Source organism: Miscanthus floridulus, chromosome 2 (assembly GCF_019320115.1).
Source record: "Miscanthus floridulus cultivar M001 chromosome 2, ASM1932011v1, whole genome shotgun sequence".
NCBI lineage: Eukaryota > Viridiplantae > Streptophyta > Magnoliopsida > Poales > Poaceae > Miscanthus > Miscanthus floridulus.
Genome location: NC_089581.1, coordinates 61918272 through 61931980, shown reverse-complemented (window position 1 = coordinate 61931980; position 13709 = coordinate 61918272). Strand labels below are relative to the sequence as shown.

At 43.6% G+C, this 13709-nt stretch overlaps 1 protein-coding gene and 1 pseudogene across 1 annotated transcript; both read left to right on the top strand.

Moving 5' to 3' along the window:
• Positions 1 to 651: 651 nt before the first annotated feature.
• LOC136536626 (polyubiquitin-like) lies at positions 652 to 4204 on the top strand (annotated as a pseudogene).
• Positions 4205 to 6679: 2475 nt separating this feature from the next.
• Positions 6680 to 13410, top strand: LOC136525221 (uncharacterized). Its single transcript, XM_066518213.1, has 15 exons — positions 6680 to 7443; positions 8521 to 8802; positions 10330 to 10565; positions 10680 to 10854; positions 10951 to 11034; positions 11121 to 11362; positions 11440 to 11665; positions 11812 to 11891; positions 11980 to 12064; positions 12224 to 12355; positions 12444 to 12557; positions 12666 to 12713; positions 12840 to 12924; positions 13135 to 13188; positions 13262 to 13410. The coding sequence occupies exons 1-15, from the start codon at positions 6940 to 6942 to the stop codon at positions 13396 to 13398; spliced, it is 2484 nt and encodes an 827-aa protein (XP_066374310.1). The 5' UTR covers positions 6680 to 6939; the 3' UTR covers positions 13399 to 13410.
• The last annotated feature ends 299 nt before the right edge of the window (positions 13411 to 13709 follow it).

The following is a 13709-nucleotide window of genomic DNA, read 5'->3' as shown; positions in this document are numbered from 1 at the left end:
GTGGATGAGGACACGGCGGCAGTGATAGAGGAGCGGGGTAGGCTGGGAGGCGGCGCGCTGGCGTGTCGGCGGGCACTGCTGGCGCGAGGAAAGAGAGACGGCCTTCTTCGGGACGAAGGCTCGGAAGCTGGTGAAAGTGGCCGCTTCTGGACAGCCTGATAGAAGATCGGTCGATGGAAAATACAAGGCGACGTGGCCAAATCACGTGCAAGAGAGTCTGGTGTAACTTTCGTCTCGTAAAAGATCCCGCCGCCGGCGTTGCCGCATGCCCGCATCGGTCACCCCACCTGTCGTTAGTTCGTTACCCGTACTGGCGGATGCAGAACAGGTTGAAGAGTGCTGGTCTCTTCTTCTTTTTCTCCCTATTTTTCTTTTTTTCTCCATCTCTTCTTCTCTCTCACCTTTCTCATATTTTTATTGATGCACAAGCTGTAGGGTGCTCGAGCCCCCCAGCCCCCCTTACATCCGCCCTTGCGAGGAGGCACAGCCGCGCACAGGCAGTGGGAATCCGGAGGAGGGTTCGCGGATGCTGCTTTAAAAGCCGCACCAGCTCTGCTCAGCTCTCATCCGCAGCTCGAAACCCGAACCCCAGTGGAGAGCAGCGCGGTGGCATTGTGGGAAGCGGCCGAGCGGCGGGCGAAGTGGCTCACCATGGACTCCCGCCATCAGCAGCAGTCAGAACACTACAAGGTTCGGCCCTCTCTCCCTCTCTCTTCGTGCCATTTCTTGCGGATTTCGAGAGGTGTGGCGATCGCTCGCGGGGAGTGGTGTCATGAGTGCTTTCTCGATCGTTCGGTCCCAAGATGATGGGGCTGGGGTTTGGGGTTTATGCGTTCTGTCAATGTCTTGTTTGTCCTTTATAAAAAAAATGTCTTGTTTGTCCATTGCTTCTTCATCGCGGGTTCTGGAGTAAAAATTGAAAATACAGTAGGCTATTATATTTTTTCTTACAAAGTGAGCGTATCATATTCAGACCTCACAGTGCATGAGAGGAAGAATACATATTGTTCACACTCAAAATTGTCCCAAAGTAGAGTACTATGGTAGTGGATCTTCTGATGAAGATTGAAGGCTGATGATGAGGTGTTGATGATTTTTATTCAACACAGTAAGGGACAAGCATGGAGTGGGATCGCTTGGCCGCTCGGCATATTAATCACTAACTGGCGCCGGTGACGAGCAAGAACCTTCATGAGGTTGCATACGTGGCTTGCTAGTATTATATGGAGATGGTGTGGACTAATTAATTAGAAGCCCAGGAGCTGCACGTCCTTCAATCCTTCGTTGTTTCCATCAGCAAGCCAAAGCGCACGATTATTATTTGCTAATGGCCTTCATGCGTGGATAAGGGAGAGTCCAAGATGGAAGGGAACATACACGTACAAGGAAAAGACATGTGTATACGTTGCTTTACATGCCAAGATTAGCATCGATCAGTATAGGGTCCAATACGTATACGACATTGTAACCTAACATGTATCCGGACACAGGCAAGACCGGCCGCCCTATAAATAAATATAAATGGTGACGGCCGATTGAATCATCCACAATCGATCAATCAATACAACACCTATCTTTTATCTTTTACCTCACTTTTCCAATCTATTATTGCTTTTCGTTCTTCGTTGCTGCTGATGGCTATTGGTTTAACGACGGCGAAGCTCTAGAGCGGTCAGACCGGCTAGGGTAGCCCATAGCTACCGCACGCCCCGACGGGATCCCTCCCGAGCGTGTGGGGTTTCAAGTATCTAGAGACCTCGTCGGCTGTCTTGCGTATCGCACTTCCAGCGAGGCTCCTCCAGCGACGTGTCTTACGTATTACGCTCATCGCTGGAGGCACAAGGTCCGAGTGCGGACATCTCCTAGGCGCCGGCCGAACTAAAAGTCGGCTAGGCCCTACATCGAGCGATCTAGCTCCTTCTCGAGTGTATGACCTAATTAAGCGTCAACACATATATGTACGCTCATTAGTTATACAACAAAATCTAGTCATGCTTCATCTTCTCTCAGGGCTTTGTTTCCTTGTGGACCAGGGCAACCATGCTTCATCTGAACTGGATCATCAGAGGCTGTGGTGGGCTGCTTTATTTCATTGCAGTGTGTGGTAATAAATAACTTGCGAGTTGTGAGAAACTTGATCAACGCCTAGTTTTGCTTCCTGGAAGTTGGGGAACTCTAGTCAGTACTTTATAGTGCGTGCCTTGCTCCTATGCATGTGTCAACTTTGATCGGTTCTTGGAATGCCTTCAGCCCTGATGTGTCTTTCAGTATTTCTTAGCAATAATTTCCTTGGCATCCTGGGTCACAAATTGCTCATATAATTTTTTTTAAAAAAAACTCACTGTCTTGTTCAATGTGAAAGACCGATGTCATTAAAAAAAGTCAAAGTAGATAGTATCACAACGTTTCATTGAGATTTAGGTGTGGTACTTTTAACTCCTTTTTACTGTTCTGTATACTAGTTCAAATCTTATTCTGATGTTCCTTTATTGCAAACTCTGAATCTTTGATGCATTTGTCCTTTCGATATATTGATGGCTGCTTAGCAATTTGGTGATTAAATTGTTCCCTTTTGCAGATCTATGTAAGGATGATGAAAACAGTGCCACTTGATGTGAAGTGCACTGATACCGTTGATCAGATCAAGTCTAAGATCGGTGCTTTAGAGGGGATTGACATTAGACAGCAAGCTCTCTTTTTTGCTGGAAATCATTTGGAGAAGGACAACAGACTTGCTGATTACAACATCATGACAAACTCTTGTGTTGACCTTTATGTAACTGATGGGATGCAGATCTCTGTCAGTATCCCCTCTGTTGGGAAGACCATAAACCTCAATGTGAAGAAATCCCAGAGTGTTGCTGATGTCAAGGCAATGATCGAACTGAAGGGGGGAATTCCTCTGGATGAACAAATCCTGACGTATGGAGGCCAAAAGCTTGAGGACAATTGGTTGTTGAGTCAGTGTGGTTTGAGCAATGGCCACACCCTGCATGTTTTGGTCTGCCCCACTGACAGGCTGCGTATCTCTGTGGATGCTGATGGTGAAAGAACCGTGAATCTCGATGTCAAAAGTTGGTATACTGTTGCTGATGTCAAGTTGATGATCGACACCTTGGAGGGTTTACCTGCAAGCACACAAATACTCATGCACACTCAACCTGGTGGTGCTAAGGCCCTCCACAGCGTATGGCTTGAGTGATGCTTATTTTAGATAGAGAGAAATTGAGAACCGCTCCTCCCATTACAGCAATCAGTTCCAACTTGTACCGGTGCCACAAAAACAAGGAGCGGAGCAAGAACTTGCGCCGCTTCCAACTAATGCCCAGTGAATAGAAAACAATTTCCTTGGTACTTTTGTGCTCACGCTGCTCCCAGCCGAGTACCAGTTGCATGGCTAATGACTTCTGAGTATTATTTTTTTTATCTCTCACGCGGGTTCCACCACCCGTTGCTGTCCACATTGCAACACTTGAGGAGCGTTCCTGGTTTTAGCTGTGGGCCCCGGTTTTTTTGCTGGCTCTACTTCCACATTGTGGAAGGCCTAAAGCAGCACTCAAAGACACTGAAACACTGCAGAATCAAGGCATCAGGAACAATGGCACCGTAAAGCTATATCAGAACCTATATGTAACCAATGGGATGCAAATATCTGTCAAGATCCCATCGGTTAGAAAGACTATCAAGCTCAGTGTGAAAAGATCCCACAGTGTTGCTGATGTCAAGCTGCTGATTCAGACTTTGGAGGGTGCGCTTGCACGGACACAGATACTCAGCGCTGAAGTTGGTGGTCATTTTATAGTGCTTACAGATACAAAAAACACTCCAGAATCAGCATGTCAGAAACAACGACATTCTCACATTACATATGGATTTAACTGTCCAGTTCTTCGTCAGGACATTGGAAGGGAAGACATTAACTGTGATGCTGGACTTGTCTGACACGACAAAAGGATGTCATGAAGAAAATTGAAGAAAAGCTGTCGATTAAGCCAGGTATCTACTATTTACGTTACAGGGGGGGCGTGCTCTGTCTCCTGGGGATACTCTTGTGAAGTCTAAGGTGGAGAGGGATACCACTATCCACGTCCGCCTCATTGGAGATGTGAAAGGAAAGCAAAAATTTCAATTTCCTTTGGGCCACGTACCAGTTGCCAAAAAAAAAGAATCACGTACTAGCTTGATACCACCATTTAGTTCTTAGACAAGTTTAGTCCTCAACTAGACGACATTTCCGCCTTTGGATTGGTTATTATGTCTATTGTTGCTCATCAAGTACAAGTTTTGAAGTAGTTTTATCAGGCGCAGTTTGCAGAGACAGTGCTGCTGCTATTGCTCTGTTCACTTGGCTTATAAGTCGTACTTTTTCAGCCAACGAACAGTATTTTTCTCTCACCACAAATCAACCAACTGTACTTTCAGCTATGGCTTATCAGCCAAGCGAACAGGGCCAGTGAACTCAAAGGTTCCATACTAATGTGTAGAACATGACAATCATGGGTAGCTGTGAAATCAAAGGTCTGAAATTCTGTAAGGATCATGAGTCATGTCTTACTGTTTCTCGTGCACTGTCATCACGTGCATTGCTCTTGTTACTAGTACTTGCTTATGTGGCCATTCAGTTGGTCTACTAGCACTTCCAAATTACTATATGGCACTTTAGGTTTGTCTTAAGTAAGTTTTCTCTAATAATAACTTCAGATTTGTCACTTCAGAAAAATATATTAACATTGACAAGTTCAAACTAATTTGATGGTGCATTTTTTTAATAAACCTTGTCAACGTTAGAGAACTAATTCAGGACAAACCTAAAAGTGACCTATAATTTGAAATAGAAAGAGTATTAGTCAAGTGATTTTAACATAACATTTTTCCTCCTTTGAAGAAAAAAAGTTTTGAAATTAGCAAAATGAGTACAAGGAACTGCTAACCTTGAGATGATTCAGGCCATGTTTTTGTTTCTATGCCTATCAGCATTCAGCATTATTAGTTACGCTTGCGGCATGCCCAGCTGTTTGTTCCATTTCCGAATGATTTATTTGGGTGAAGTCTTACTGATCGTTCGCAGAAAATAGCTGTCCATTCTCTGAACAGTCTCGTGAAAACTGAAAAGAGATCCACTTTCTGAATAAACTTGCGAAGCCTTCAGTATTTCACGCGACAGACAGACCAAACTTGCCAACGCGTCGTCTGTTATCACTTGTCAGTAACGCAAAAGATTAAAAAAGGGTTTGGACACCATGCATAATAAGGCCATAGCCCATAGTGGCATTTGGTCAAAAGTTGCAGGCAAATAATCCTGCGCGCGACGAGTTTACCAAAGTAAGCCCCCAAACATGTGCGGCGCTGACGTCCGAAATTCGGCCTATGTGCACCAAGAGAAGAGGCAAGAACGCTCCATGGTGCGTGGCGTGGTGGCCTCTGACAACTGACAAGATCGGTCAAGGACGCGAGATGAAAATTTGGCATTTGGAAAGGCTTGGATTCGATGCTGTATTTATTCATGTGTGCTCTCTATGTTTTTCAGTTTTGCACCATTGTATGTCCTCTTCCTCGGAGTTGAACCGGCTTCCTGGTCCAAATGCCATATTATGACAAGACAATGTACATGGTCGATCTTGATCAAACACACGGCAACAACAACTATGAAATCTTGAATAACATTTTGTTTCACGATACTGTAACATTAGTCTTTATTATTTTTTTACACATACTAGCAAAACTATATTATTCATTACTATAATTTTATCCAACAACACAAGATTAAGGAAAGTAGGTGCCCCTTCACTCTGATCTAGTACCGAGAAAATCAACAAAGCTTTCCAAAACCATGGTCAAGGGTGCAAGTGAAATCTCAACAACATAGGCCCCGTTCGGCTTACCCCATATTCGGTTTATTCGGCTTCTTTTTTCAGTCGGAACAGTATTTTCTCTCACAACAATTCAGTCATAACAGTGTTTTTTAGCTAGTTTCAGCCAAAATTATGCCAGCCGAACGGGGCCATAAGGTGGTGGCTTGAAGGTACATGCGTGTGTGCCCATTGTATTATGATCTTGATGGGCAAATAAAGGGATGTTGCAATAATTTGTTGACAAACTTGACGGTCTATTTAAATATCTTGTATAACTTCATGTTAAAGGTTTGTTTTGCTATTGATTTCGAGATAAATACATACATATGACATATACATATCAATAAAATAAATATATGCAGCTCCAACCCAGCAAACTTATTGTTATTGGTTGATGAAAGCTTACTAAAACTATCATATTTGAAGGAAATCTCTACAAACTATTATGGATGTATATTCTCTAAAAAAACACTTTTGGACTTGTGTGAATAAATCATTTCTCTATGCATTTCAGGGGATTGAGAGAACTAAACCAATTTCTCTCTCCAACCCCTTCGAAGAAATAGATGTATCTAAACTAGTTTTAGTTGCTATATCTCTCCCTTATGTTGGCGACGCTCCAACCCAATTGGTTGGTGTGCACTGATGCCCCAACCTCTGGTGTGATCTTGGTCATAATAAAAAAGAAAAAAAACTCTGCTATGAAATGCACAAATGCCATGTTCGTAAATAAAAAACCACATGCAAAAGAAAATGAAAAAAAGAGAAAGACCTGAGCAAAAATCAACCCAAGAGGAAGGACCAAATCGTAAAATGTGACATTCTGATTTGTGCATTCCTCCTCCTCCACCTTCCACCCTTCGATCCCACGTCTTCTCCTCTCCTCGTGAACCCCAATCCAAACCCCCAACCGCCAAAAATCCTACGAAATACTAGCACAGAAATATCGTCTTGGCTCAGATCGTGCCCGAGGTGATCCAGATCTCTACTGGTTCATTTCCCTCTTGTCGTAACCTGATCCCGTTACCCATTACCTGTTCTTGGATTGCATCAGTGAGGAAGCAGAGAGTTGAGGGGGCGCGGGATCATGGCGTCGTCGCTGGCCGAGGAGGAGGAGGCCTTCGAGCACACGCTGCTGGTGGTGCGCGAGGTGTCAGTGTATAAGATCCTGCCCCGCACCACCAGCGGCGGCTACAAGTGCGGCGAGTGGCTGCAGTCGGACAAGATCTGGTCGGGCCGCCTCCGCGTGGTGTCCTGCGGTGACCGCTGCGAGATCCGGCTCGAGGACCCGGCCACGGGGGAGCTCTTCGCCGCCTGCTTCGTGCTGCCCGGGCAGCGGGAGAGCGCCGTCGAGACCGTGCTCGACTCCTCCCGCTACTTCGTGCTCCGCATCGAGGACGGCAGGGGGAAGCACGCCTTCGTCGGGCTCGGCTTCAACGAGCGCAACGAAGCGTTCGACTTCAACGTCGCCCTCTCGGACCACGAGAAGTACGTCAAGAGGGAGCAGGAGAAGGAGACTGCCGGCGCTGGCGGCGAGGAGACTGGCGGTGGCGAGATTGATATACATCCGGCCGTCAATCGCCGACTCAAGGTGAGCTGAAAGCACTTGTTCTCTCTTCTTTTCGTTATTGTTTGACTAATTCCTTCTGTTATTGCTTCCTGGCAGAATGTTCTGTACTAAAGCGAATGAGCTAGGAAATTTTGTTGTTTATCTTTGGTAAAACTAGCAATCTATGCAAGTAGAATAGTTGAAAATGATAATGTGTAGCTAGCTGTGATCAGCTAACTTCGTAAACTGACTCAAAAGGAATTATAGATGACACAGACTTCCAAGCAAATCAGCAATTTTTAGTCAGTTCATTTCTGATTGGGCTTATAGATGACCTTGTTCTGTATTTCTGCTATTGCTTTGTCTGAAGTCTGAAGTAACACAATCAATTCGTAGAAATATATCAAGCTTTCTCACAAATAATACTCTCTTAGACTTTTATCCAGGCAGTCAATATGTTCTCTTAACAATTTTCAGATAGGTGGATTTTTTTTTAATCACTGGAACCAAATAATGAGCCTATTATTTCTGCAACTTCTGTTGGACCTGTCTGGTGTGAAATTATTGATACAAATTGGTCCAGAAGGATCCTTGATTTGTTGAAAAGCAGGAAAGAATTATGACTTCTCAGCCTTCTGCATATGTGAACAAAGGCTACGTTGGGCCTGTTTGGTACAGCTTATAAGCTGCTTATGGCCAAAATAAGCTGAAATCAACAGCCAAACGCCACGCTTTTCAGCAGCTTATTCTGGCCACGCTTATTCCCACAGCTCCCATTTGTACTAAAAAGCAGAAGCTGGATCAAACCAGCTTATTTTGACCGCCGCTTTTACTCTATTTGTGTAGCTTATCTGGGAAGCGCTTCCCGGATAAGCTGTACCAAACAGGGCCGTTATGTACTTTACGAGTTACTAGTTAATCAATCTGCCAATGTTGTGTGGTAATGCTCAACAAGAAAGTGAATATTGCACCTTTTGTAAATTTGTAGTTTGTGCTGTAAATTTCCCACATAGCATCATACTGGTTTACACAGGAGCACTGTCGTGTCCATCTCTTGTATCTGTCAATGCATTATCTCTGGTACTTGCATGAACTTGAATGGTGTTCCTTTTGTTTTAGGAAGGTGAAACCATTAGGATAACTGTAAAAAACAAGCCATCAACTGGAAGTGGTATGCTTTCAGCTGCTGGTTTATCTGGAGGGACCACCGCAAAACCAAAGACAAGCATGCTTCTTGCGCCACCTCCAGGTGCAGCTGGGAAGCTTCGATCTCCTCTTCCGCCTCCACCTAACGACCCTGCAGCTGCAAGGATGAATTCTGGACATACTGCAGGAATCAGGGCTCCAAAAGAACCCACCAAGAGAAATAATGATCCTTTTTCAGATCTTTCTGCTATAAAGGTGAGGTTTTCTATTTGGAGCCTTACAATTTAGGGTATTGCTTTCCAGAATGGAGCACTACTAAGGTCACATGCAGCTGCCCCATGCACATACTAGCCAATTTCATAAACTGATAATAAGACAAGATTTAAGCTACACGTGTTAAAGCAATCCTCTGTGCTTATAAACAAGTAAAAAATAAGCTGTTCATTTGGATCTGGTCAATCTTGTCACCTCTATTTTAGGTGCCCCTAGTCAAATGAAACTAATAAGTCTATAACAAATAAAAAAGAATGTTTGATATTCTTCATTCAATTGGATAAGCATACATAAAAACGTAGAATGGCCATGTCAATTAAATTTTGGAGGCCTTTGTTTTATGGTTATCTTATTTACTCACCCCTTCATGCCCTTACACTTCAACCATATATATGTGATACGCAGCAAAATCTACCTTCATCGGCTGAACCCGGACAAACAAAGAGCACAGGAGCTGGATGGGCGGCATTCTGATGATGGATGCATGATCTACTGTTGGCATTTGTTTATCTGAAGAAGGGAAATGGGTAGCTGAAATACTGAACAAGACTTGGATCTGGCCTGCTGGAAGCCTCTACCCCTTCCGAAATTAAATGGTTAAAATGACTGATCAGCGTTCCAGTTCCAGTTGTCAACCGAGAAATAAAACATTTTCCAGAGTTGTGTTACCCATCTCACCACATGAATGGATGCTCAGATTGTCTGGATATAGATACAGCCTCCCTTCTTGCTTATCTTATTTGTGCTATGTGACACAAACCAATACCAGAATCATACTGACCTCGATGTGTATTTTGCGGCGGAAGATTGAAAATACCGTTACAAGTGCGGCAAAAGACTGTTTGCTATCGTATTCAGTCAGTCTTCTCAAGTTTCAAGTTATCGTTAGGCATACGTCATTCCATTCAAAGTATAGCTGCCGCGACAACTACTACTTGCTGATTGCAGTTTCAGAGACGTGTTCGTCAGACTGGAAATGTATGAAGTATGATCATGCCGTCCTGGGCTCTGATCCAAATCATTCTAGAATTTCCACGAACTATACCCTAACTCCCAGAAGAATTTGGAAATACAAGCCATTCCGATCGCTAAAAAAAATGACTTTACCAATAATAGGCTAGCCTTACAGGTTTTGAAATTTGCTGATAGTGAAAGTATTATCTTCAACGCTTGGTCTCTACGCCTCAACCAAAACCACTCGTTCTACGGAGCATTTTTAGCATATCCCTGTTTGTAGCCTTTGTCTTCGCTTCTCTTCCACCACCTTTCTCGACTTGCCTAAAAATTTAATGACTATATTTCGCCACTGTAGGCGTAAATTCTAGATCGAAATTTCCCCTTTACTTTGGAGCACCGCACATAAAAATTCTAATGATCTGTTTTATTTCTTGGGCTGTTCACTTGTAGATAGATCGCACTGAATTTGTACTTCAAGTTAAGATTGCTTTCCGGATGCAGTTTCTATACGGACAATTGTGTGTAGGCTTACACAATTAGTTGGGATCGTAGTGCGGCAATTGTTTCCTTCTTCTCTTGCTCGTAATGGATTCAGCGAGAAGCTGGTTTACCAAGCTCCAAACGAGGGAGAAATCCATTGGAAAGAAGAAGGAATTGCCTCCCAATGGCAAGGAATCCGGCGATGATGCGCCATCGAGTGCAACCAAGCAGAGGGTTGCAGCGGCCAAGCAGTACATTGAGAAACACTACAAGGAGCAAATGAAGCATCTGCAGGACAGGAAAGAAAGGTAAGGATCTGTGATGAAATTTATATGTTCCAATATGATTATGCACTCAAGTTCTTTTTCAAAAGAATTTATCATTACCGATGACATCTCAACTTTTGCATTGTTGTCATGTAGACGATGTAGTCTAGAAAAGAAATTAGCAGACGCTGATGTGTCCGAAGAGGAGGTTCACAACATCCTGAAGCAGTTTGAGAAGAAAGAAACGGAGTACATGCGCTTGCAAAGGCATAAAATGAGCGTCGAGGATTTTGACTTGCTAACAATGATAGGCAAGGGAGCATTTGGTGAGGTAAACCTACATGCGAATAAAGCGACCATTCTGTATCCAATTCCCTCTGTTTTTTTTATAAAATCGTTTTCGCTTGACACAATGGTTTTCTTCTAGGTCAGAGTCTGCAGAGAGAAGACCACAGGAAATGTCTATGCGATGAAGAAGCTTAAAAAGTCAGAAATGCTTCGTCGAGGTCAGGTAGAGCTATTTCTATCAAAGGTCTGAATTCATCTTTGTATCCACTGTTCCTTTTCCCTGAGTGCTTTGTTTGGTTCGTTTCATAGGTTGAGCATGTCAGAGCTGAAAGGAATCTTCTTGCCGAAGTGGATCACCACTGCATTGTCAAACTATATTGCTCATTCCAGGACAGTGAGTACCTGTACCTGATCATGGAGTACCTCCCAGGAGGCGACATGATGACCCTGCTCATGAGGAAAGACACGTTGACTGAAGATGAGGCCAGGTTCTACGTTGGCGAGACGGTTCTTGCGATCGAAGCGATCCACAGGCATAACTACATCCACAGGTATGCAGCGAGTGCGATCGTGTTCAGTACCGCTGCTGATGTGTTGTTTATGATGAGTTCAGTACCTGAATCTGCAGAGATATCAAGCCTGATAACCTGCTACTGGATAAGTATGGTCACTTGAGACTGTCAGATTTTGGATTGTGTAAACCGTTAGACTATTCCAACTTCCCAGACCTGAATGAAAAGGACGTTACGCCTACAAAATCATCGTCGATGCATGGGGATGGGAAGCAGCAGTCGATGCCAAAGCGCTCGCAGCAAGAACAGTTGGAGCACTGGCAAAAGAATAGAAGAACTTTGGTCAGTAACTAACATAATGACATCATCAGTTGTGACTCCTGCATTATATTTTACCAATTTATATGTAGTTAATTATCTATTTGGTAATACCTTCTTTATAACTTGTACTTCCAAGTTTTGACAAGTGATTAGTTAAATGATTGCAGGCTTACTCAACTGTTGGAACACCAGACTACATAGCTCCAGAAGTTCTTCTGAAGAAAGGCTATGGGATGGAATGTGATTGGTAAGCATTAAGCATCTCTTGCAGTACTGCTTGCACCATTGATCTTATTGAGTTTGAGTTTAAAGAAAAACAAATTTCATGTTTCCAGGTGGTCCCTTGGTGCTATCATGTACGAAATGCTAGTGGGTTATCCTCCATTTTATTCAGATGAGCCTATGACAACTTGTAGAAAGGTAACGTATTTTAAGCTTTTAGCTATGAAAAATAATCTTCGTGGTCTTTCCGGTGATTGGACCATGCTCATCTTCCAAATTAACTGATTTCTAGGTTCAGTAGTCTCTATTTTGTTCCAATGTTCTTTATTTACATCATGCCTATATGTGCAAAAACAGATAGTAAATTGGAGAACACATTTGAAATTTCCTGAAGAAGCGAGGCTAACGGCAGATGCGAAAGATCTCATAAGTAAACTACTTTGCAATGTCGACCAACGCCTCGGGACAAAAGGCGCAGAAGAAATAAAGGTTGTTATGTGTTTGTTAACTGTGACAACATGGCCCAGATAGATGCTACTGAACTTTTGCTCATAGTACTTTGTATGTGTAACTCTAGGAGCACTCCTGGTTTAGTGGATTAGAATGGGACAAACTATATGAAATAGAAGCTGCGTATCTGCCTCAAGTCACAGATGAGTTGGACACTCAGAACTTTGAGAAATTTGAAGAGGTAACTGATGTTGTTGTTTATAAAGAAACGTGCTTCTCACTCACCGGAAATTATTAGATAAATATAATATATGAGATCTCTAAATATATTTATGTGGTATATTCGCAGTCCTCGGATAATGTTCAGTGTTCAGCAAAGACGGGCCCTTGGAGAAAGGTAATAATACCTTAACATAATCTTTTAGGGAAACAGATATTAATACTTCTCAAACCTCTTTACATTGCTGCTTTTCAATTGTACGCGCATCTTTAAATTTATTCTTGTTTTTGTGTTTTCCTCCAGATGCTTTCTTCAAAGGATCTGAATTTTGTGGGCTATACTTACAAGAACTTTGAACTTGTGAACGACCACGATGTCCCCGGGATGGGTACAGTACTCATTTCCAGCTTCAATTCTGTGCATATGAGTAGTATAAGTGAATTTAGGTGACAAGCCACAAAAAAGGTTGGGAGGCGCAGACTCTTCAACATGGTAGAGGAGAGGAAAAAAAAAGGATCTAGCAGGATAACAAGTCTTCATTCATTCAGACCATGCTGTTCTTGTGTTTTTCAACTGATAACCTTGTGCTCCTGCACAGCTGAGCTGAAGAAGAAGGAGAAGGCAAAGCGACCAAGCGTCAAATCTCTGTTCGGTATATATGTACCCATGCACGCATCCGCTGAAATCCTTTGTCATTCCATGGTTACATTTAGTTGTACACGCAGATTCACCTGAAGGAGGAGAGGGCGAGGGAGAGGAGGCGCAGCAGCCTGAAGACGAAGCAGCCTCCGCCGAAGGAAGCGTCCGGAAACCAGCAACAGAGCCTGAACTGACCAGAAGCCTCAGCTCGCCATCCACATGAAACGTCGTCACTTCTCCAACAACGCCTATCAGATCGACATGTCTGTCACCAGTTGATGCGAGCGAGAGCGTCGTCGTTCCCGTTCGTGCACAGGAGTGACGGCGGAAGCCCATGCATGCATGGCCGTGAGTGCTTCGATTCGTCGGCCGGCCGGTGGTTACCTTACCGGCCTGCCAGGAAGAAATTAAAGGGGAAGCGTGTTGTATGTACTCTTTGTTGATTCACGAGCGAATAGCGATCGTGCAGAAAATAAGTGTGTCCGTGGAATGTGTTATATATACACGGATATTGACGAAGCGGAACTCGCAAGT

Bases quoted from the DNA above. Each gene is read 5' to 3' on its own strand.
- LOC136525221 (XM_066518213.1), top strand. From the start codon at position 6,940: ATGGCGTCGTCGCTGGCCGAGGAGGAGGAGGCCTTCGAGCACACGCTG. The intron at 8,803-10,329 runs GTGAGGTTTTCT...TTGGGATCGTAG, and splicing joins CAGATCTTTCTGCTATAAAG to TGCGGCAATTGTTTCCTTCT. The intron at 12,558-12,665 runs GTAACTGATGTT...GTATATTCGCAG, and splicing joins ACTTTGAGAAATTTGAAGAG to TCCTCGGATAATGTTCAGTG.